Source organism: Plectrocnemia conspersa, unplaced genomic scaffold (assembly GCF_051122295.1).
Source record: "Plectrocnemia conspersa isolate PC_06_02 unplaced genomic scaffold, ASM5112229v1 ptg000012l, whole genome shotgun sequence".
Taxonomy (NCBI): domain Eukaryota; kingdom Metazoa; phylum Arthropoda; class Insecta; order Trichoptera; family Polycentropodidae; genus Plectrocnemia; species Plectrocnemia conspersa.
The window spans coordinates 14,499,313-14,525,155 of record NW_028277176.1 but is presented as its reverse complement, the minus strand read 5'-3'; the positions used below and the strand labels follow the sequence as shown (position 1 = coordinate 14,525,155).

The 25,843-nt window shown below is 30.9% G+C and overlaps 1 protein-coding gene across 3 annotated transcripts in view; it reads right to left on the bottom strand.

Moving 5' to 3' along the window:
• nolo (ADAMTS-like no long nerve cord) overlaps window positions 1-25,843 on the bottom strand; it is a 365,417-nt gene that overhangs the window by 52,508 nt on the left and 287,066 nt on the right. For all 3 annotated transcript variants that reach the window (XM_088200097.1, XM_088200100.1, XM_088200098.1), the window contains exons 7-8: window positions 9,705-9,857; window positions 9,501-9,629 (exon numbers count right to left, since the gene is read on the bottom strand). In XM_088200097.1, coding sequence (XP_088056223.1) covers window positions 9,501-9,629; window positions 9,705-9,857 — 282 coding nt within the window. The remainder of the gene's footprint in view (window positions 1-9,500; window positions 9,630-9,704; window positions 9,858-25,843) is intronic.

The following is a 25,843-nucleotide window of genomic DNA, read 5'->3' as shown; positions in this document are numbered from 1 at the left end:
ATGTGGTTCATTTAACAAGTTTTTCTCTCACTCTTCCCACCGCCTTTTCCTACGAGGCTCAAGCGCCAGCCGAGCTTTCTCCTGATTCAATTTTCACATTACGTGCCTGCCTCTTCCCCTTGTGTTTTTTTCGCCTTCGACTGCGACTCACTTAAACGTATTGTTATCCGTTTTATGGGCGCTCACTGTCGAGATGGAGTCTGCGCAGATAAGGACGCATTTAGACGCTTCGGATGATACGGATATATCATAATATGAAAGATTATCGAAAGGTAAAGATACGAAGCTCAGAAAAAAATCGAACTCATAATATCCCTTTATTTTATTCAACATATGCAACATCGACCGCAATGTTTTCAAAGAGACTGGGATCAAGCTTCGTCTCAAAATAAAGTCTTGCATCTACTCTTGTTATTATTTATAAACTCTTATCCACATTGATTATTCAGTTCTAAGCAGTATACACAATTAATTTAATAAATAGGTTCTGGAGTATTTAAAAATATTATTTAGTTCATCGGTGTTGTGAATTCTGTATATTCTGTTTTAGGTAACTGATTAGGCAGATAAGCAATCTCTGGCAGCAAACAACCTTGAAAAGGATGGCATTCCAAATCTGGAGGTTCAGTTATTTACGAAAAAGTATAAAAAGAGCGCTGAAAATACTGATAGATGTATTTATGAGATACCAAACAGACACTACATGAGATCGGTTGGACCAAAAATGGTCCACTGAAAAAAATAAACGGCAATAGTGAACATTTATTTGAAATCGAGTTTTATATGAATGGCCGAGTAAAACATTTCGTCACGCAGTTCACTGCAGTAAGTTATAGAATATGTAGTATTTGAATCACATAAGTATTACATAACAAAAACATAAAATAAAAACTTTTACAATATGTTAGAAAAAACGCTAAAAAATATTTAAAATAAGAATAGCCAAAGCGAGTAAAGAGAAATTTTCAATCCATATTTTTAAATAAAAAATAATTAATTTAATAAGAGAATAATATTGATATATAAAATATATTTATAAATTTATATTTATACAAATAAAATCCTAAGATTTAACTAACAATGCTCCCACATAAAAAAATTCACACAAATCTAAAATGATTTTTTCATTATGACTTTTAAGTTATCGCTGAAAGCTCATCGAAGTGAGAAGTTATATATCTTGCCAATCATAGCAAAACTGGAAGCAACGAGTGATATGCTTGATAAATGAAAAGGGCGATCCTTTACTGTATATAAGGACTAAAATAGCAGTATCACAGAAACAATACTCTTGGCTTCGCATCGAATAAAATTATTCGATGTATCCTTTATTATCAGATAGTCACACACAAATGGCTACCTGAAAGTTACGCTTTCACCAAAGAATATATCGGAAGTGGAGCTAAACAAAAATGCTATTGCTCTTAAATTTGCCTTTTCTCCCATTCATACAAGTACCAGTATAATGAACTTGACACACTCAATCAACCAAGACAATGACTGATGAACAACTCATGGATTCTACTACTTATTATCGTCTTTGGTTAGATCATCCGACGATGTTGAGTTTGATTGAGTTGATAAATTTGTTTATCTGGGGTCTTTCATTACTGCAAAAAAATTAACAAAATATGTTTCTTAAGAATGCATGTGCACTTGCGTATAAAAAGTTGATACTAGGGACTGCAATACCAGTAGTATCAATATTGGGTTAAAAATCGACTTTCTATATACTATAGGTATTACAAAATAAAATATCGATAGTACCGGAAAAAAATCAAAATTTTTTGGAAACAGATTCTCCATGGCTTTGAACTACTAAAACGACGATGCCCATATTGATTGAAAGCAGAAGCGGATAATAAAATGATGCTTATTGTAGGGGATTAATCTAAGAAGTGTTATCGGGGTAGGATATCAAAGTAGAATAATATTATGCAGTATTCACGTATTTTTAAAAATATAATTACAAAACAAATAAATATACGAGATATAAATCTTCTAATAATAAATGTTATTATGCTATTTTAAAATTAATAGAAAATATGCAATTATTAAATCAACACAATCATCAATCACATAAATCTGTTTTTAGGAAAAAACATGTCGCATTTTAAACAAACATATTTTGTACGCACTCCTTTCTCACAAGGTCTTTTCCAATAATCGTAACTGACAAAAAATGGTAAATATAATAGGAAAATATTTTATTAAAATTAATTGGCCAGTGGTGCTCTGGCCTTTGGTACAAAAACTTAAAGCGGTTGATACAAGAAGATATTTTGTCAAAGATGATGTTTTTCTTACCAGTGCTACTAGTAGACATTGTAAGGGTTATTGATATAAATAAAATAAAGCAGTATTAGAATTATTTTTTCGTTTTTTTAATACCGGTATTGACTTTTTTCTCTCTCTCGGTAATACTAGCATTGAAAAGCCCGGTATTATTGAAATCCCTAGTTGACACTATACATTAGCGACTTTTAGATCTAACAATCTCATTCCAAAACTAAAAGAGAGATTAACTGGTATCGAAAATTGGGCTGAAAAGTTATACTTCTTTGAAATTAATACTCGAAAAACACGTGAAACTGAATTCCAAATACTATTCATTGTTTTATAAATTCCTTACAAATACGCACACCTCCAATAAAATCTGTCCATACCTCACGCGGAGAAGCGAACCACATAGATTAAGAATCCTTGATTTATAGGGACCCTAATGTATCTACCGAAAAAAGACCCTGCAAAGAAGCTTGTTGTTTTTCAATTTGCATACGCAATATGTACGAATCGAGCGGATGTTGGATTTGAACGGGTCGCTGGACCACTAACTCGGACCTCTGCTCCGAGCACACGCGTTCTTCATGAATAATGCATTAAGCATGATATAAATCATCTTGTATACACTTAGATTGAATTTGTTGCCAAGCTTATGGATTTTTTTATCTGCAACTGAAAGCTGCCTTTTTAGAAGCCGAGCGGACGGAAATTCAATATAGTGCCTGGGGACATTTTTAGTACTATTTTCTGGATGACGTCTGAGGGCAATACAGTAAAATATTATGTTCGCTGAAAATATGTATACTACCGATGCGTGAATGGCCTCGGGTTGGTTTAAGTATGTGTTTTATGTACGCCGAGGGACAATAGTCGCTCGTTTTTTTACCCTAGAAAATTTACACAGTTTTAATGACGTTATTATGAAAACTGGAATATAAACGTACATTCAGTATAAAGTTAAATTTTATAAATTGTGAATTTTTTTATTGCGTATTAACATATAAAGAATAAATAACATTGAAAGATAAATTATTATATCATACTCATAAGATTCTTATATTATTAATTTACATTACGCTGCGCTTCGTAACTTTTAAAGAAAATAGTAAAAGTCGATCAGCGTTTATTTAATTTTTTGTGCAAAAAAATCGCTTAGTTCGAAAATAACGCTTTTTTACTACCCTCCGAAAAAGTTTAACGTCCTGTTGACATTCGACTGAGAAAATACATCGCTTGATTGATAAGTATTCGCCGTGGCGGCATACCAAAGAGGGTTTTAAACCAAGTTTTGATCGCATTCCGGACAAGCCTCCTATATAGCCAAAAACCATCTATTACGTCTCGAGAAAGCGTCTATAAATATGTACGTACATATATGTATAACCAAAAAAATACAAATAAATAATAATTTTTGGTATCAATCTTTTATTGGAATCGCCCATTTCTTGCGCTCCGATCGACATAAAAAAAATAAAAATCACTTCGACTTTTCGACGAGAAAACAACGAAAAAAAATCATCTCGCTTATTCTGCGGATTTCCACAAAGTTGCTCAAGTATCTTTCATCGTTTTCTCACACCCTACAACCAATCCAATAGAGCAAAAATGCAAAAGCGTCTACGCGATTTGACGGATTTTTCTTTGTCTACGCTTAATTTTTACGCTTGATTTTTTTTATCGCTCACCTAGACTCACTCTTGTTAGTGGCCATAGAGAAAAGCAAAAACGACAGTAACGCGAAAATGGTCTAGTGCGAATTTCCATTTGGGAGATTTCTTTCGTCACGCGTTAATGTACTTTTCTTGTAGCGCGAAACGTTCGCCGTCTTTTTATCGCTTTAAACTGAATCTATTTTTTATTTTATAATCCCTAATTTATCTATTTGGGCAGGAAATAAAGTAGTGGACGAATGCTTGTGTGCAATAAATATTAGGTTATTTAAGAAATAAAAATAAAAACTAATATTACATCATTGAAATGTAGATACATTTCAATGATGTAACTTTCATGGGCCATTTAGAAAATCTAAAACAGGCATTAAAATAATTATATTTCATAAAACATCATCTATGGATATGGATACTGTTAAAGGATACTAATAAATATGTATAGGTAAATTATTGTGTTATTATAGGAATAATGCACATATTAACATCATATGATGAATAATTTCTCAACAAAACCCTTTAACCTTTATTAGTTTAGAATATGTAAGAAGAGCATCTGAGCGAGATCTCATCTCAAAGAGGTCGCTATACTTTGTATATTAAATCCGCTATTATCATACCCTCTTATGTTACAGACTTAAGGAGCTGTAATTTTATATACACCTAGCTATACCAATTTGGAGTGTATGTACCTACTTATTTTATATAGTCTAGTTAGTTCGCTTTATAAAAAAAATGTTTTTTATTGTCACGTTGCATCGTTGAACATTGGAGCTTTTGTTATAAAAACATACTTTCGTGGAATAACACTTTGCGGGCGTCGAAATGACGTCTTTTATCAAATGCTATAAAAGCTTTTTACATTAAAGATTAATAAAAATACATATATTATTTTTTAACATCAACTGAAATATCAGTGGAGAGCAAAGAAATAAAACATTATAAATATATGAGCTCAGTTTGTACTAAATCGTATATTAACACTTTATCTACCGGTCACAACAATTGGCGTTCTGATCGTGCCGAACAATAAATACGTATTTTATTCATAAATTTTTATTATTTGTATAGTATTCAGAAAACGTTACAATCGAACTCAATATTCAGTTTGGTATCAGCCGAAAAAAATGCAGTTTTAGTCGGTTTTAAATATTCATATAATATATGATTGTATATTGCAAGTTAGAATGATACATTTATAAATATAATATCACACAAAACCACTTATTGGTTAAATCCTTTATAAATATTGTAAAGGCACTCGTTTTCACTCCATTTTCTCGTCCAAAGTCAAGTTTTCCAATGCGGGTCTTCGCGGTGCAGTCTGTACGTGCCCGCCGTGCCAAAATCGCGGAAAACCTCGGATTTTTCACGTTTAAAAACTTTTCACAAGCAGAGAATGAGGGAGAGAGAGAGAGAGAAATGTAAAAAAAAGGAAGAATAACTTTCATAAAGAAACATCTAGATATGTAGAGTCTGCCCGAAAACACATGTACTTAAACGTGACCCGATCGAACCGCATCGCGACGACTATGAATTATAGTAATTTTTTGTGCTCATTTCTATTTTTTTTTTGTGATTTACGACCCAAACAAACTACGAGTTAAAACAAATTTCCATCGGGGAAATTTATTACGCTGCGAAACAAGCACAATTGATTCTCGTCATGTCGAGACACAAAATCCGCGGGTGATTGATGACTGTTTGGTTGTTGCTCGAGGATATTCCAGGAGTCCCGACGGTTTCGAGTTTGAATTAAATTAACGACGCGCCCCAAATAAATTTGCATGCATTTACCGAATACAAAATTTAACCAAAATAAAAACCATTTCTACTTTGTTGTGCTAATCATTGGAATCGGAGGTCCGACTCGATTGCGGGCAACCTCGAGGACCCTACACTTTGTGTGCCTGCATCCGTGATACCCTCTCAGTTCTTTGTTGTCCCCCCCAATTATGAAATAATATGAGAGTCAAAACAATATTTGAGTTGAATATATTTTAGAAAATGTAACCCAATTAAAAACAGTTTAGGGCAAATTAAATTTTATTCAATAACTTATTTTCATTACTCTTTGATTTTTACTATATTATTAAATTATAGTTTTATTCAGTCTAATCTTGTTTTTTTAAAATCGTCTATTTTAATTTTTAATTATTTTTCAACACTTTTGCTTCGACAAAATATTTAAAAAGCATCGTTAGTATATATTTATTATTGATTGTATTATATTAAATTATAATACATTGAACATGCTGTTTCATAAATTGTAGTCCAAAAAAAATATGCATAAAGCTAAACTACATATTTGCAATTCTACCTATAATTTAAGTGACTGAGAGAAGTATAAATATTTGTAAGATCAAAGAGAGATAAAAACCATAATTGTTTATTTATATATTATATGCAGTATAATTTAAAATTTCATCAAAAAATATTCTAAAAAACCATGTTTGATGTCTCACCGAAATTATGTTTTGTCACGGTCACGTAAGGCCCCGAAAACGTGAGCCGACAAAACCATGAGCTCCACATTAACAATGTATAAATAAGAAGAAAGAGTCGTAGGAGACAAGGGAGCAAAGTATCGTTGAATTGTCATCAATTTTGTTTTATATCATAACGCCGTTTCGGCCGTTGCTTCTGTGATTAAGGGCGTCGCTAATTGGCGCTTAACGAGCGAACGTGATTTATATAGACACGCCAAATATGACAACGAAAGGTATCGATTTCGAAACTAATTGGCGGTGTTGAATATGGTGTGTAGTCGAATAATTATTTATTACGGGAATTACATTTAACAGTGAGCACTAGCTTCACCAGCGTTATGTCCAATTTGCTTCCATGGCCACATCAGCGAGGCACAATTTATAAATGCTTAATTATTCAAAGGTGTATAATCTGATTGAATTTTTTTAGCACGTGGTTTGCGCTGGTACTCTGATATATTTTTGCTCTCTGATTTTTTAAATTGAAAATATATATTGAATCCAGCAATTAAACTACCCTATTATTTAAAGATTAAATCGGCAGGTTTTAAAAGGGTCGAAAAGCTTTAAGTATAATTTACAGTTGTGGGAAACCAAATATTATGCTAATAAATCATAAACCTAGCTGATAAAGTCAGTTTCAGCATGTGATATAAGAATACGGTTTTTAAACGTCTAAGAAAAAAAGAGCTTTCTTTGTTAAAATAGGACACCACCATGAGAAAACTTTTTGCGGGTTAAGTCAAAGTACCTGCCATAAATAAAAAGTATCCATTGCAAACGTCTTAAGAAATGTATTCGAGATTACCATTTACTCTGGCGACCAACGGCAATCTGTTTATAAAAAAAATCAACGACTACCTTTTTATAATCGGTTGTTCTACTGAAAGGAGTAAAAAAATTCATTCCATATTAGATTTATTCATTTTATACGAACTAAAACTTAGAGAAGACCATTGAAGGTTCTAAAAGCTTTATTCAAAGACGAACCTGGAATCCAGAGCTGAAACCGCTTTGGACACGCTCAGAGCCTACGGACGCACCCACGGAATACTTCACGTGTAACTAGCATGTATAAACTGTACGTGACGATAATAATTGTTGCACAAAAACATAAATAACAATAAATTTCATCTTAAGAACAAAAATAAGCACCCCTGACACGAATGACAAGGCAGTAAAAATTGTGTAATAATTGTATACCTACGTATACCCGTGTCGAAAATCAGGCGTGGGGAACCTATTCTTGAAACTCGCGTTAATCTGTTCATTCATTCATCAGTAAGGATAAAGTAAACAACAACCGACTGCTGTGGTCGTTGGTAATATTCGCAGCGTTACTTTAGTGCCTGATACAGTCCTATAACGTTCATGGTATGATGCGATGTAGTGGGCAGAGATATTAACATGCAATCTGAGGTTCCATCAAGAAAAACATTAAAATACCAAACCTGATTCTAATACATACTTTTTTTTTTTTTTTTATTCATCTTTCGTTGTAACATGACAGGCTTAAGCCCAAAGCGTTAAAACGGGGTGAATCTGTACCAACTACGTAAGTCAATCAGATATAATGATTACCTACTAGTATTAACTATCAAGACTGAAAGTTTGGGACTCGGTGACATCTATATTAATTATTATGTATAATATATTTTATAGCCAATAGATGTCACTGCAGTTGGGGCCATTTTTTTATAATAGCGCATCGGGGCTCGAACCCGCAACCTCAGAGTTACTAGTCTGAGACATTACGGACTAAGCTAATCCGTCCTTAAATATATGTTACGAATTAAGATTGTATCGGTATATCTGAAAATTATTAGCTAAAAGTATGCAAATAAAAGTTGCAGCGGTAATTAAATACTAAGAGAAAATACGAATATCAACTGATATATTTTATCAGAATAGTGGAAAAAGGTAACTTTTACATTAGAGTAAAACATAAACATCTTTTAATTTATATAAAAATAAGTTTTAATAAAATTTATAGTATTCGAAAACATAAGTACGCGTATAATATTCACCTTGGTATAAAGATTTATCCTCTACTCTGCGAGAGTTTACAGCCAAAGGAAGACAGTGCCCAAAATTTATGCCTTCCGTCACGAATGACATATAAAAAATTTATATTTCACAGCCTGGAAACATACCACGCTTCATAAATACATCCGATAAAATTGCGCGCAAAATTATATGGACACAAGACAGTGTTCCAAAAAAATTATCTCAGTTCGTTACTCTCTTTTCGAAGACGCAGGCTTTCAAAATTATACGACGGGACGTTTGATTTGCAACTTGGCTCGGGTCCAATAACCCTACACGTCGAAGCCTTTAAAATCGACTATCAAATTTTCATTGTTTGTAACATAATACGGAGAGATCTCTTTCAAGAACGCGTTTATGTATCTAATATAATGTATATACAACATAATGCGTGTATATTGTTCAAGGAAATCGAGGGTCCCTATCATGTAATGGATATATGAAATTAAGGGCTTTCAAGACCTCACTTAATTGCGGAGAGGTCCCTTAGGGTACGGGCTCGTGTGAATTCGACATTATGTTGTGGTATATCAACCAGAAATAATATTCGGTAACGTGATTGCGAACAACGTATTGTATGTTTTAAAGGTCGCAACATGCAAATTATTGTTTTGTGCGTATGGCACGAAATAATATGTTGTCTTGTGTAATATACACAATCGCCAAATCGCTACTGATGTTTAATGTTATATATAATAACGAATTGTTTTTGTAAATAGATGGAAAGGTAAAACTCTTTATTATAACGCATTGACGAATTAAAATTGACAAGTTATGTCTTAAAAAATATTTAAAGGTTACTATAAAATATATAACTTAAAGAATCATAAAATGTTGAAAAATTACATTATTTAACAATGATTAAAATATTTATATAACACTAATATAAATAAATTTCATATGGCTGATGATTTTAATATACAAACGGAATATAACTTTCAGTATTTTTTATTATCTCTAATAAAAATAAATATTGATATATTTTATATAATATAAAAAAAATTAAGACACTTACTTGACATTTTCCATTAATGCACATATCAAGACTGCCATGTCTGCATCTGGTGCCATCTTGAACCTTGTTGGCTAGCTGAGCTACGACAACAGCTTCTTCATCAGCTTCTATCAACTGCACGGCTATATCCTGTAATTATATAATAAATTATTAACATAAAAACGAATTACCTTCAATAAAAATATAATCTAGCATAACACAAACCTGAGGATGGGATTCGGACAATCCTCTGCATGTCAGAGCACACGGCTCAGACTCTTCATAATGCGGTGTCCAAGTGAGCAAAGCTCCTTCATAAGGTACCTGGTTATAAGCCGAACATTGATGTGCTCTAAAGTCCTGGCTGTCTGTACAGGGCTAAAACCAAAGAAAAATTACATTTAAAGGAGGTTTCGTGGAGAGTTTAATTTTAAGATTATAAGGTTTATTTTTGCGGTTATTATGGCTCCACAGGAAAATAGTAATAATATAAGTTTCAAGCTCGAGTTCATCTCAGCTTTCGCTCGCGAGACCTCTGATTAATTGTTTCAATCCTCGGTCGATTAACGATTTGGGGAGCCATGCAACCAGGGCTATATGTAGCTTTTATTTTTTGTTCATTTGTTTTTGGAAAATCAATAAAACATTGGAATGAAACATTTCCTTTCATAAAAATAATAAAACGTTTATTTAAATAAATTCGTTGTCTATGTAGACAACGAATTTATATATATATATTATATATAATTTAGGCAATATAATTTAGGGACGTTTGGTACTTTATCATTTATGTCAATCAAATAAAATCAATACCAATACAAAAGTGAATATTAATCTCTAAATCTTGTTCGATGTTTGCTTTCCATATAAGAATTTGAGAAAATGTTTGTTTAAATAAGTAGTATATACATATGTATATATTATATATAAATATGTGAAAAAACATTTTCTCAAATTATATAAAAATCAAAATGACTTCGCGAATACATTATTACTATACAATTTTGACAACGTTGATGTGACTTAAACTTTTTCACAAAATCAATATATAAAAATAAATATCTTATCTTGTATCGAAATAAACGGCACTAATATATACAAAAATAAATTAATAAGTGTACTAATATATACAACAATCTAAAAAACACTGATGATCTCGCGTCGAAAAAATATTATTTGTAATTATCGGACTGTCACCTAACGTAGGAATTAACTTTCAATAATGGTGAGAATTTGAAAGAATGAGTTAGAAACCTTAACACGGTTTTAAATATGTTTGATACAGATTCTGTAATCTTTTAAATACTATTGTAGCTCTGAACATGAGTTGCACCTGTTACGGTACTATGTGCAACCATATAATTAGTACCGCCGAAATTCTATTGAAATAACTCAAAAGTTGAAACAATGCGAGAGAAAAAGTATTGTAATTAATCGCTCGAAACCTTTTTGCAATTACGGGCCATTGTTGGCGTTGTTAGTTAGCATTTTCCCCATATTCTCTCCCAGTGGCGAAACAAAAGACTTGATCTTTCGGGTTAATTTACATCCGTGAGCGGCGGAGGCCAAGGCAATAATCGTTTGTCCCACCTTTACGTGCTTATCACGTTTTCAGAGTGTTAAGGGAAGAATCATTTCGGAGTGGTGCAGGCACGTAAAAAGGTGACGCTCTTGTGTAATATGATGTTGTTGTAAAACAACCTTTTTAGCATGTTACATTATACTATGTAACTATGTTTAGATACATTATTTATATATCAATAAAATTATCACATTTAAATATAGAATTTACATCCATTAAGATTTAATCGACCTTAAAATATATATAATGTGTCAGAAAAAATGTTCCAATAAAACCAATAAATCGAACCATAAAACTTTTATGTATGTTAGATATATGCATAACCCGCCGCACAGGTCATTAGCCTAATTAGATATTTTTACACCATACCGGGTGAAAATTAACGGCGGATGAAACATCTTAAGGTAAGACGAAGAAGACACGACTTACGGACGCGTTCGTCATAATTAATTATTCATTTTCTCCGTGTTTCACTTTTGACTTCATCAATTCGAGGCCCTCTTCTCGGATCACTTCAAACCGACGGCTATCTTTCCGTCTCTTGTAATTGAATTACTTTCCATTATCTTCAATAATTAAATTGTTTCTCTTAACTTTGGCCCCACGCCCTCGATTTGGCTGTTTTTCAAGCGATTCCAAACGTTTATTTATGTATATTTTTTATTAAAATCAATTTAGTCTGAAAAAAATAATTGCATAAGCTCCATGACAAGCATTTTAATAAATATTTTATATGATAAAAGCATCCTGTTCTACGTAGAATGACCTGAAATTAGTTCCAAAAAATAATAATTAATATTATTTTCAAGAATTATATAGATCCTGATATACATACAATACTAATAAAAGCAGGACAAAGTTCTCTACAATAAATTAAACGAGTAGGAGTGGTTCATATTTATTCTTTCGAATTACAACAATATTAGAACTATTAGTATATATTTAAATTATATTTTTTTTAATGATTAAATTATGTCAATAAATCTCACTTTCTTCTGTGTCATAACGACGGCGAGTTTATTTATTAAAACATATTAAAACGACCTCATGTAACTCATATGAGAAGAATTATTTTTCTATTCATTGTATTTCGTATAAAATTTTAATATCTGGCAGCATTAGGGAGCATTTCTGAACACAGTGCATTCGGTCACAATTCATAGTTCGTCCAACAACGAAATGCACTTTGCATCGCATTGCTAAATTGCAAGCGAGCGGTTCTATGCACATATACACAACCGCTTATTATACACTCGACAGAGCTTTTAATATAGTGAAATTCGTGAAAATCTTTGGAAAACCATTTATTTTAAATCTCATACTATATGAACACCGATATAATATTAACTAAAGTTGTGCAATACAATTAATAAAAAAATAATTCAAGAAATAAAATAAAAGAGGCTAACCGAAACTTCTCGTATTATGTAAAACCCGAAAGCAAGCGCGAGGGACCGATTTATTTGGCCATAAGCTAGGCGGCACTCTGGAAACACTAACGTGACGGCGACACTCATAAACATAGTATGCCAAATTCGATGTGTAGTTTGTTTGACAGCCACGTTTTAACGACGCATTTTGTTACGCTCGACTACTGTGATTTGAAAATGACAAGACAAAGAATTTGCATTATATTTCGCGTTGAAAATGAAAAAATCTAGTAAAATGGTAAAAGTGCTAGATACGGCTTTTGGTAAGATTGTTGTGGAGGTTTTAGCCTCCAACACAGTTTATTTTAATTTAAAGATTATTTAAAATAAACGAAAACAACATTCAGTATTTTGCGTTATTAATTGAAAATATTTCACGGACCACCTTACAGCATAACCATCTTGAGACGTTAATCACTCATAAATACCGTAAAATACTACTATTTGTGTGGAAAGGATGCACGATACTTTTTACCTAACGCATAAGATTATTGTTATTCTATCCTTGGTTAATGATCGTAGGAGTGACTATCTTGACCGTATCTCTTTTTAGGCGTGAACACATTTATCCCGCAAACATCCTGATCTATGATTTGTTAAAGTAGTCTCAAATGAGAATTATATAAATGTGCTTAGTTACAGAGGAGGAAGCGCACAGAGATGCGTTGAGAGTCGCCACGAGACACATCAATTGCTTATGCAGCATCATAATAAAAGTACATTACGACAGATTCCAGCTGCTCTACGAAATCATAGCCGACAATAATTTAACTCGACACTCCAGCAAAAACTCAAACTTCCAAGACCTGTCATTTCAACTCCACCGTCTAATAGCGGATTCTTAATGTGAAAAAATTCTAACGAAGAAACCAGAATATTGTGTTTATAACAAAATTTGTCTGAATACCAGTTTTGTTAATTGTATTTATAGAAGATTTGCCTTTACCATCAAAGTTTTCAATTACTTGTTATGTTAAGGAAATTTAACGTAAAGGTTTATGCAAAAAATATAATAGGTAAGATCTTGATATAAATGATAGTTTGGCTGATGCTAGCAATGCAGCACTTAAAAATAAAAAATAGAAACAGAAATGTCAGAAAATCTAGAAAAAAATCTATAAAATATCTGCGATAGTCTATGAATGCTTTGCTGACTGTACAGCCCACACCAATTGGAAGCAAAATACTAAACATTATTAATTTACTTTTCGCAATTTTTTTTCTTCTTTTTTTTTAATTTATCAGAATTTCCGAAATTACCAGAAATATTAATTTTTAATTTCTCGCTTCATAGGTAGTAACAAAAAATATCTAGGAATATATTTGCAATTCAAATATGTATAAAAATATCATATTAATAAAACCCTATCCATAAAAATTAATTTATTCTAGATTTAATCCAGCTTTTAAATGTTGCTAAAGTTGAAATAAAAGGCGTCGTATCGGTTAGTCTTTGATTAGTAAAATGGTAAAAGTTAATGCATATCTGCTTTAATCTATAATATTTAGAACGATGACTTACTGTGAAATATTTTTAATAATAAGTTAATGGATTAAAATATAAAATATTTGTGACTTGAGATTAAAAATTCCGGGTATCGGTACACAAAAATTCCAGGAATATCCGGGATTTTTTTCCAGATGAATCGAGATAGAAACTCGAACGCTACATGCTATAATAAAATACTTGTTAAAAAGCGATTAGATTTAGACGCTAAAACATATTTCGCAACAAGTTTGATTTCATAAAAGCTTTATCAAGCTGAAAATAGTTTGTATATGTAATCTTTCTGGAATATAATAAATTTTAGAGTAATCATAATAATTTATTAAAATAATCTCATCCTGAATTATCTAAAAAAACTTAAACTTTTGACACAATTTCGCGGTTAAATTTCACCGCAGGTTACGCGTACTTAATTTTTAACTGCCGTAATGAACCGACCTAATTCTAGCACATGCAATAACCACTACGCCCTTAATACCTAGTGTAGCAAAAAAATGAAATAAAAAAGTACGGTTAAAAATGCTATTTAACGAGTTAAATGAGCTGTGTTAAATAGTAGATTATTTGATGTGTTTTTTTATTTGCTAACAACCCTTGAGCCGCTGTTAAGTTCCACTGGACGAGATAAGGGTTGGAAGTTTTGAGCTCAAAGGGTGGAATTTGTTGGGCAAGTCGCACCAAAATTATTTACGATCTTTCGATCTGTAATTATTCTAAGCTCGGGCGGAGACGTAGAGCTTTTTGGGGAAGGTTGTTTCTAGACTAGTTAGAAACCTTAGAAGTACCATTTTAACAATTAAATAGTATATATACATTTTATATTTCTATTTGACAAAATTTATTATATTTTCAAATTAAAACTTACTTTATCGAGTTCATAAAAGGTCTATAACATAAGAGTTGTTCAACCATATAGTTTAGAACTATTCCAATTTTAACAAGTAAACTGTTTTATCATTTTGGCTTTCCACTAAATTTACCAATATATACTCTAATACGGTTTACTATTTATAAATATAAAATATGTTTTCATTAATATTATAAATATATATTTTTTAAATTATTGCTGTACTAATAAGTAATAAATGAGATTTATATGGTTAAATGACAATAAAAAAAATAACAAATAAAAAACCGTCGATGCTTCGTAATGAATGAGAACAGATGTTTGTTAATTATTTGTAAACAAGATCGTAAGTGCAATAATCTTTAAATTAATACATATTTTGTTTACAATAGAACAGGAACAGCAGATTTATTAAACTAGCATCATTTTTTTAATTTAGTTTTTGATTTTACTGATTTTGTTTTTGATGTGTTTAGCTTTGTTGTGTGCTTAAGATTTAAAAAAGAATAGAAGTAGTATAACAGCAGATAAGTATAAAAAAGTGATATAAATATGAGAGAGTGGTATTAGTAACTGCCGTTTGCCTTAATCGAAATAAAATCCACTATTGCAGTAAATTATGAATTAACATTATTTAATTAATTTAATTAAATAATGTTAACTTTTACGCGCCCATACCATACCGTTTTGTCAGATATTTTCCCAAGAGAGAGATGGGCTAGTATATTCCCTTTTCTCTAGCACAGATTCGCTTGTGCGTCTGCGAGCGAGATGCACAAATGCGTGTGACGAAGCGAGAGAGGCAAGGTGTCTTACGCTCTGACTCGCTTTGATGTACGCATCAGGCGATGTTTTAATCGTGCGTCAGTATTTTTTTGCCTGTCATCGGGAGAGTTACGTCGCAGCGCAGAATATTCCTGCTCTTCTCTATTATTTTTCCACTTAACAAGTGTATTTAATATTTTTATATAAACAAACTTTAATTGAAATAATATTTTTAGCGATGGTCGAAAGATATAATGATTCCGATGAATCGGATCTCGTGTATCGTGTTTTCGAAACTTGTTTACGTTTGTTTACAATATTCGTTAACATTATCGCTAAATTAATACAAATTGTGTTGGTGGTTCAAATCTCCACATTTGTTAAAATGGTTCGGTTATTTATTCATAATTATTTTCATCGCGTTTTTACTGAAACATCAATGTGGAGTATAAAATTAAGATACCAAGCACATTTACTAGTAAAAGTCCCTGAATTTTTTAAGTACTTTTATTTAACGTATTAATCTTAGTATCGCAAATTGCAGCAAAATAACTTCTTGAAATCAAAGCTAAGCTTATGCAAGTGTGTCATTCGTCGCATGCTTTTAAACAGCATTTACAAGTTTTGAATTAGTAAGTTTTAGGGAAACTTATATTAAGTCAATTAACATGTTACCCCTGTGATATTGCTACTTTACGGAAAAGAATTATTTAATTTTATCATACAATTGTAAAAGTATATTTTATCTTTCAACTTCAGATGGTATATCTTTTCTAACGATCAATCTTAAAGCAGTTTTTCCATTACAGAAATAATTTATTTTATGATAAGGAGTGCAGATATACAACGTACGTTTAATATAATGAAACGGAGAATTATTAAAAACATTTTAACGAAAACAATAATCAAAGAGCTTCATAGCGATTTAGCATTCGTTGCCAAGTTTCTCAAACGCTCTCAGACCACGATATTAAGAGCAGGACCAAAAGCCCCTTTGATATTTTTCTTTTATTTTTTCTTTACTCCGTTGATTTATTGTTTTTGCTTTGAATACGCCGCCGCTCACTTAGTATTCTTCGTCTTTAGCATCCATTTTTCCCCCGAAAAACTTTCCATCCTTTTGGCTAATTTGCATGGCGGGCTAAGACCGCTGGGAAACGCCACTTTGATAAGGCCGAAAAGTGAAATATCTCACGGGAAATTTTTTTCCATGTCTAGGTTAGGTTTTATGACAAAATAAACAAGTGGGAATCGCTCGGTTATAAGTTTTCCCACCGCAAAATCTGCCTCATACATATGGGGCATTTCCGAGAAAAGGAAAGAGAGACCTGAGCAACGTGTAATGGCCCCGCAGCCGAGCCGTGCCATAAATCAAATAGTCTTTGGCCAAAGCGGGATAGTTTCGGAAAGAAGGGGACTTTTATTATTGTTTTCCGCTTATAAACTCTTGGCGTGGGACTTCCGCAGGCTTTTAATGGAAATATTGCCGGAAATAATACTTCCAGTCGGCGATGAAAAATTCTCTTTAATATAAATTATCCTTTTCTATTAAGAACTTCCAAATTTTTGTCGTTGATCTTGAAGCTTGAAATAAATTAAAAAAAAAAAACAATGACAAACCCTGGCTTAATAAAAAAAACAAAATGCCTGTTAGAATTTTTCGTGTAATGATTTATTTATTTACAAAGAAAACGCTTTTTACTGGATGTATGTAACGAATATTTAAAAACTAAAGTATTAGTATATTTCTTGCACTTATTCATTTATTGTTTCATTAACTTTAATATGAATCTATGTGAATCACAACTATTTTAGAAATAAGCTTCTCTACTTATTGCAAAAAGATAATCGAATATTGCCTAAGTACTATCATATGCCTAAATGTTGATAATATAAATAATGATTTTTGATGAGTAATTACATTTTAAAAATCACTGTTTTCATATCTTATAATAAAACTGAAATGGTAGAAAATTTAGCTGAATTTCTTACATGAAAATTATAAGTTAAAATAAAAAAAAAACAGTATAGCATTATATGGCCTCAATTTACAAATGCAAAGTAGTTGTTTTATAATGAGATTTAATAGGCTATTATTAAAAATATCGATTTGCCAATTTTAAGTGTGTTTAAAAGATTGGAATGGAATGACTTTTGAAATGTATTGGGAATTGAATAAATGTAATTGTATTATTTTATGAGTTAAAAATGGTGTTTTACTGGCGTATTTCAGATATGAAGTATTTATTAAAATAGAACAATTATATATAAGATAAATAATATATAGATTCAACACTACAAATAAGATAATTAGAATGACTTTTCACGTAGTTGTGAGTTTTACACCTAAATAAAAATAATAGTATTTTATTTTTTAATTATTATATATCGATAAATATGCATAAAAGCACAGCGTCTTACTTTCAAATTGATGATAACATCTGTTAATTTGTAACCGTATTTATTTATAATGTGCATGTACTATTGTATATATGTACATATATAGTTCATAAAGTAAAATAAAATAAAATTTACAATTTTTTATTCTCATAGTTAAAATAATATTTTCGAGTAGTTTTAAAAAATGATTGGAATATAATTAAAATCATATGATATTAATAATAAATAAAAAATATTATGTTGTATTTATAAATAAGCCAAATTTTTTTTTAATAATTCATAATTTATTTAATAGGTAAATTATAATTATTATTTTATTTGCTTTACTTTAATTTGAAACAAATACGATAAGATTATTATATATTTACACATACAATATTATCGATCACATTAAATGCACTAAAAAACTATTTTAGAGAAGTATATGTATCATATATAGTATATTAGATTTTTGAGAAGAAATTAGAACATATTTTCACAAGACTAACTAAAAAATATATTCAAAAATGTTTTAGTAAAAAGCAAGTTTACAAGATTAATTAAAGTATAATAATATCGATTTTAAAAAATATATTAATTAGATTCATTTTTAATCCAAAAAATGCCTATTTTATAAAACAGACAAAATCAAAGAAACAACCATAAATTTATGTATTTATTTAATTGAAACGTATAGCACCGTAAATATATAATACTAATAATAAGTTATTTCAAAGTAATCGACCTATTTATATTTTACAAATAAATGGTGTATTATTTATAAAAACTTGGGATTTTATTTATAACTTAAAGAATCCCTATATTCAAAATAATCTCACATATAGTTATATATAATAATACATAAAAATAGCAACCAAGTCGAATAAAATCCTTTTTGCGAATTTGCTATTTTTATACATTTATATTATTAAATATGTAGACGGTCAGTTGCGCAGTTAGCGCCAAGGTTATTTAAAAGGCACTTTTTAACGTAAGAAAAGAAAATAGTGACTCGTTTGGACAAAAGGGCAAACTAATAAGAGGAAATTATTAAATCACACAGTTGCGTAACTAAACAGACTTCCATTAGCATGCTAATTAAACGCTCGTTATGACCAGAAAAACTACCTTTTTGTGCATAAATGATGAATAGACAATGCGTCACCGTCGTAAAAACCACCATTGTGATATACCCCTTTGCATTAAAGACTTTCGGATTATGTTCATCTTGCAAATTTCCCTTATTCAAGGCGTCAACATATTTCGTTGATCGAATATACAAGTGATGCAATTGGCCAACCGATTTATGCATGTTGTGATTCGCCGGAGACGTTTCGAATAAAGAATATAAAAGGTCTGATACTTTGACACATCGAGAGTCAATCTTGCGATTCGAGACGAGAGGGTCAAAGACAAAAGCACACATATTGAAAGCAGAGAAACACGATTTAAGGCGACCTAAACCTCAACGGATGTACAAATTAACTAAATAAATTGTGAGCAGCTTTCCATAGTCTATTTTGGCTGCAACACTGAACTTTGACAAGCTGATAAAATAACATAAATTACCAATATTAATTTACAAAAATTATATTGTTCTTGGCTTAAATGATTTACATTTACAATTAACAAAATGAGTACTAGAGCTATCGGCGATCGACTTCTGCGAAACATTTGTTCCTACTTTTACTAATACTTACAGGTATCACTGCAGTAATTGCTTGGGCGCAGATCATTAAAATTAAGATGTGTTTAGGTAACTTATGTAATGGTAAGTCATACAAATTGTATTCACCTGGATTAATGGGACAGGACTTTTTATATTTCTATTCTAGTTGAACATTTGTCTTTTAGCATTTTTTTAGTTTAAAAATTTCCACTCCGTAAATGAAGTTGTTTTCAGATAGTCCTAGATAAGCATTAATGGAAATTCCTAATCACTTATTTTAAATTATCAATTTTTTTCAAAATAAACTATTAAATATGATGGATCCATAAATGAGATCCATATGTTTAATTTATAAGATTCATATAAGAGATTGCTTTTACTACTTAAGTTACTTATCCTACGGAATTCATGATGAATACGTAGTAATGAATAAAAAGGGGCCGATAATGATTCATTGCAGCACTCCTATTATCATTTTTTTTTATTTGATTGAAACTTTGAAGGTTTTGTCACGTAATCACATCAAAAATGCGGATCATTAAAAGTGAAGCATTAGAATTTAGTGATAATGTGATCTTTTCTGGTTTTAAGAAGCGCTAGTTTGCAATGTTGTTGGAAAATAACATATGGTTTAAAATATCATTGCTTTCTGAGGCTAATATATATATTAAAACATTATTGTATATTTTATCTGCTGCAGGACTTTTATGGTTTTACATAACCGAAGCAATTAAAACTAGAATTAATGTGATATTTGTGTTTTAATATATTATATAAAGGTAATATATTTTCTAAATATTGTTGGTTATTGGACTAAATGAAAGAAAAAAAAAACGTTCGAAGAACAATGATGAATCGCATGCAAATGTTATATTATACAAAAACACATGGAAAATATGTATGTTAAAAAATATATATATGTATATTTTTAAAGCTCACCGACATTATTGCGTATAAACCAATTTCGGTTGACATCATTTATTTTTTCTTCCATCAAATAAACACACCATTGGCACATGACGGATACTTTCGGCACGCGTGTCGTTGACAACGCAACCGGAAAAATATACAAGGCTTTGATAAAAAACATTTAATACTATATATAAATGCATACATATATGGGAGTTTTTTGAAGGGTTCAATGTGAAATTCGCGGGGGCGTTGATCTTGTTAAATTGTATCAACCAAAACAAATTAATGTTGCATAATAAAATATCAATATAAAAAATATATGTAATATATAAGAGGCGTGTAAATTATTTACACATTGATAATAGAAATAATATTAATATAAAGGCAAAATAAAATTTTAATATATTTTAAATTTTTATTACAAGGGTAGAATTGTATAAAAATTAAAAATACGTATAGAGGATACAATTTCGTACTTTGGCAACGTTACAATTTTACACATTTAGTGTCATAGAAGAAAACCAGTTAAAACGAATGAGGAAAAATCTGTAAAATAGAGGAAAACAAGTAAATGGATAAAAAGTATAGTTTTTTTGATATTTTTTTTCTCAAACGATATAGCAAAAAAGCTACGAATTACGTACACATTTCGATACACATCGATGCTTTCGAAGAACTGCTAGTTTTATATTTGTTTGCCAAGAAACTGTAAACGATGTTCGCTATGTACAGGGTAGACACAAAGTTTGCGTCTAATAAAAATTTAAAAATAATAATATAATTGCTGCAAATACATATGTAAAATATTATTATTTTTAAAAGTGTATACAATTTGGTTGTATGTATAATAAATTATTCACGAAATGGCTTTATAAAAAATATTTATGTTTCTGGCACTCGTTCAAATGCATTTAAAGTAGCAGATTCGACAATGAAATGCATTTTTAAATCCATTTCAAGAAACTCTCTGCATACTTTGGTAGCTGATTTTTTACCATAACTATTCGACACGAAATGTAAAACACGTAGTCGAACAACGTTATCCCTGCTGTCCGAGTTCGTTGATCGTCTTGCATAATTTGTTGACTTTGGGGAAGAATTTTCCCACTGAAAGTTGTTGGCAAAGTTGTGCCGAAAGTTTGTGCAGTCGAAATGGCTCGAAAAAAAACTCAAGAGGGGCGATAAATCATTTTTCAGGGTCCAACCGCTTCTTTTATTATACATAAATGTCCGAAAAAAATTCATCTCACCTTCACAAAGCAAGGTTATAGCGGTTTTTAGAGATCTATAACAATATTATGTTTCGAAAATCATACATGCAATTGAACATCTAAGAGAATTAAAAAAGCCATTACTTTTCAATTTGTACCATTAATAATATTAATAGATGGTAAGATTTATTATCTAGGAGTTAATGTTTATATGTAATACTTTTAACATTTTTAAATAAAATATGGTTCTAGTGTTTAATATAAATATCAAATAATTATTTTTATAAAAATAAATGTATTTTTATTAGCGATAATATTTATATTTAGGCAAAATGCAATATACCTAGTTGCTAAATTTTTTTTTTATTATTTTTCATTAGTGAAAAATATTTTTAATTACATTTGTATATTTAAAACTTATTAAAAAAAATAATTTCTGGTACTACATTATAGGTAGTATTTTTTTTTCAAAAAAATTCAGAGCACTTAATATACACTGTTATATTAGAGATCACTTCGCTACTTAAATTATAATTAAACGTACGATTTTTTATATAATAAATAATAATTTTCTCACTGCATAAATACTTGTACTATGTAAATAATATTATTATAGATATACGCGATGATCGAATAAAAATACGGGTTTTCCACAGCTTGAAATCTATGATTTATAATACACTGACCGATTTGAAAGCTGCTGTGTTCCTTCAAAGGAGACTCGCGCAGAATAAACGATTGCTCCTTTACTTTAGCTGTGAAAATTCACGGATCCTGTTATTTGTACGGGGAGCTTTCCCCAGGACCATCGCCCGTTATTCAAATTCCTTTCATTGTTTTCCTCTCGCCAGCCGCTTCTTGGCCTAATGGATTGGAGTCTGAGCTCATTCAGCGAGCTTTTCCACTTGCAGTGCGCCAAACGAAAGAGGAAGAAAAAAAAGTGGCTCTGAAAAGCGCCGAGTAATAATATTTGTATAAGGCCCCGTGAAAGTTCGCGCCGTGATTGATCGTCAAAACTTATTATAAGCGAATGTACCATACAATAATAAGGAATGGCGTGGATCTTCGATCTTATTCATTATCGGGTTAACGCTGCATCATTCCGCGTTTCTTCCGTCGCTTACTTTTTTTTGTGTGCGCTCTCTCGTCAGATGAAAGCTTATATAATACTGCCTTTTGTGAATCTTTATGCGAGATCCTGCCGGAGAGATAGAGCGCCATTTTTCACAAGTCTCGCGGAAAATTCGCCGATGTTTTTATGGCGATGGAGAAAAAAGCGACGCTGTAACGATATTATTTATGAATATTATGCAAGCTCTGACAGTGATTGTGTGGTGATGTCGTGTGTTTGTACATTATGGCCCAAATGAATAAAAAATCTATTAAATGATATTTACTGACTTATCTATAATTCTATATAATACAAATTATAATTTATTATTACACGCGAGAGCGACTCCTGATACATTTAAAATTATGTATAATTCGTTCCAGAAACGTGCTCGTATTTTTGAAAGCACATGTATATCATAGAAAAATTCTGCATAAGAAATGATGTAAACTTGAGTTGATTCGTTCCAAAACCAAAAATATAAAAATTTATTAATTATTCATATTAGAATCACTGATGAAATCTCAAAGTTAATATTTTTTTTTATTTTGTAGAGCTTTAACTAAGAATCTATTCAATGACACTTGAATTTGTCTAAGAATTTGGCAGACATTTTGTCCCATTTTAAGGATTTGTGACACTGCATTACCATCGAATAGATTTATGGCTCACATTGCTATAGCCTTATTTAGGTGGCACTTTTCCACAAAATTTTTCACTGTTTCCCACATTCTTTACATATCCCTAATCTTATTTGAAATGAGGCTTTTTTCAGTCTCTTTCTCTTTTTTCTCAGACTAAATCTCCTCTGTAGCCTCGTGCTGTTTTTCCCGATTCAGATCAATTTGTTTTTTGGTTGTCAGGCTTTCTTGTTGTTTCTCTACCAACTCTTGAATATTATCTTCATGTTCTTCCTCAAGGATACAATTTTACCTACAATTGGTGGCTCCCGTTCATGAGAGATGATGTTTTTCGCATTGCAGATCTATTCGTTCTTTGATGGTAATTTTTTTGAATATCATCTTTATTCACCTTTAGTCTCATATTCTTCCTCAAGAACCCAATTTCACCTACACGCCGTTGCAGTGGGAACGCTTGGTGCCCGAGCGTTTATAAACTATAATATGGACTTTATTGTTGACCAATAAATTAAAACAAACTGTAATAATATAATAAAATAAAACAAAGTTTATAAATGCAAGATGAGCCTTTTAAGAAATCTTTAATTAGATCTACAAAAACTTTCATGAATATTAGAAAATATACCTATTTATTTAGATGGTAATATTTAAAAAAAATGTTCGTACTTGTAATAAATAAAATATGGTTCGAGGATTCCATATTATCTATGTATGTTTTAAGCAGCAACGTTTCACATAAAATTTGAAACAACACCACATTATCAAAATACCTTGCATTTCGCAAAACAAACTTGTGAGCATAATGTGGGATTTGCTGATGTAGAATTATTACTGACTAAGCATTTTTTGATAACAAATATTCATATAAACTATTATTATATTGTATTTTTACGTTGAAAAAATTTAACTAAGAAGTTTTAAAAAAAATTTAATCTGCGATGAAAAGTATTTTCATTACATTTTTAGAAAATGAAATTTAGAAGCTCGATTTTAATAGCGTAACATTGGCTAACAGTATGTGCAATATATGTATATGTTGTATGTACATACAAATTTATACCCATGTATACGGTGGGATTAAATCAGGCTTTAGCGAAATCTATCCATATATATAGTCATGTGCAAACCTTGCAAAGTCTTATGGTTTGAAACTTCGTGAATGGCGTCTGCATGAGTTGCGGTTGGCGCTTGTTCGAAAATAAAAATCGACGTGGTTATTCAAAGCGATGTAAAGTGGAAGCTTAAGACAAGTTTTCTAGGTGATTTTTTCAATTTCATGTTAATACCACAAACCTGTGAATTTAAATAAAATTATTTAATTATACTTGAATAAGCGTCTCTTAGCTTTTTTATGTGTTACTATCACGGATCAAGGCGAATAATTGGTCACGCTAAAGTATGATTATGCAATGTGCAATTAGTAATTAAATTATGAAAAAAATATGTTTTATTTATTTATTTAAAACATTATTTAAACATATTTCCATTCGTTATATTTTAATAAAAAATATACTTAGGTTAGTGGGTGGTTTTAACCACATGCACAATTTGATATAATTTAATGGTCATTCTAACGATAATTTTTCACAAATAAAAGCACGTCTAGAAGTATCGTACCACAAAATATTATTCATCCAATGGAAGAGAAATCTTGTGACCAAACAATTGCGTAAAAATTTAAAATATTGCAGGGAAAACATAATAACACATCCGTTCCGAGATGTTACTCACCCATATGTACTCATTTGTTTGGAAAAAACGCGCGCTAGCTAGATATTAAATTCTAACCTGCGCATAATACTACGGTTTTTCTATCATTTGGTTACAGATCACCTAAATGATCATCACGATTGATTTTATATTTAAGCGTAAATACATTTCGTGAACGTGTTCAAAACTCAATGCAATTGGCTCGCAGATATCCTCATCTGGATTCGCCAGGACTGTTTTAAACAGGCTGGGAGCTGGGAAGACGCAGCAGAAATGCAACGAGAGATGCAAAAATCAGATGAAGAGAGAAGCTATGGAGTCACATAAACAGAAGCAACTCTAAATACAGCAATGGATGCATATACATCACGATAATAACAGCCGCTCTACTGAAATCACAGCCGACAATAATACAACTCGACACGCGAGCAAGACTATCCGATTTTAAAGTGTTGCCGTTTCAATTCCACTGCCTGAATGCGGCATCTTCATTTCTCTATAGATATGTGACAATTTAAATATATTTATAAAATTATCTGTTAACAACTCTTCTGGCGTATACTTGGCTGCAAAATTACACCCCTTCGGCTTGAATACCCA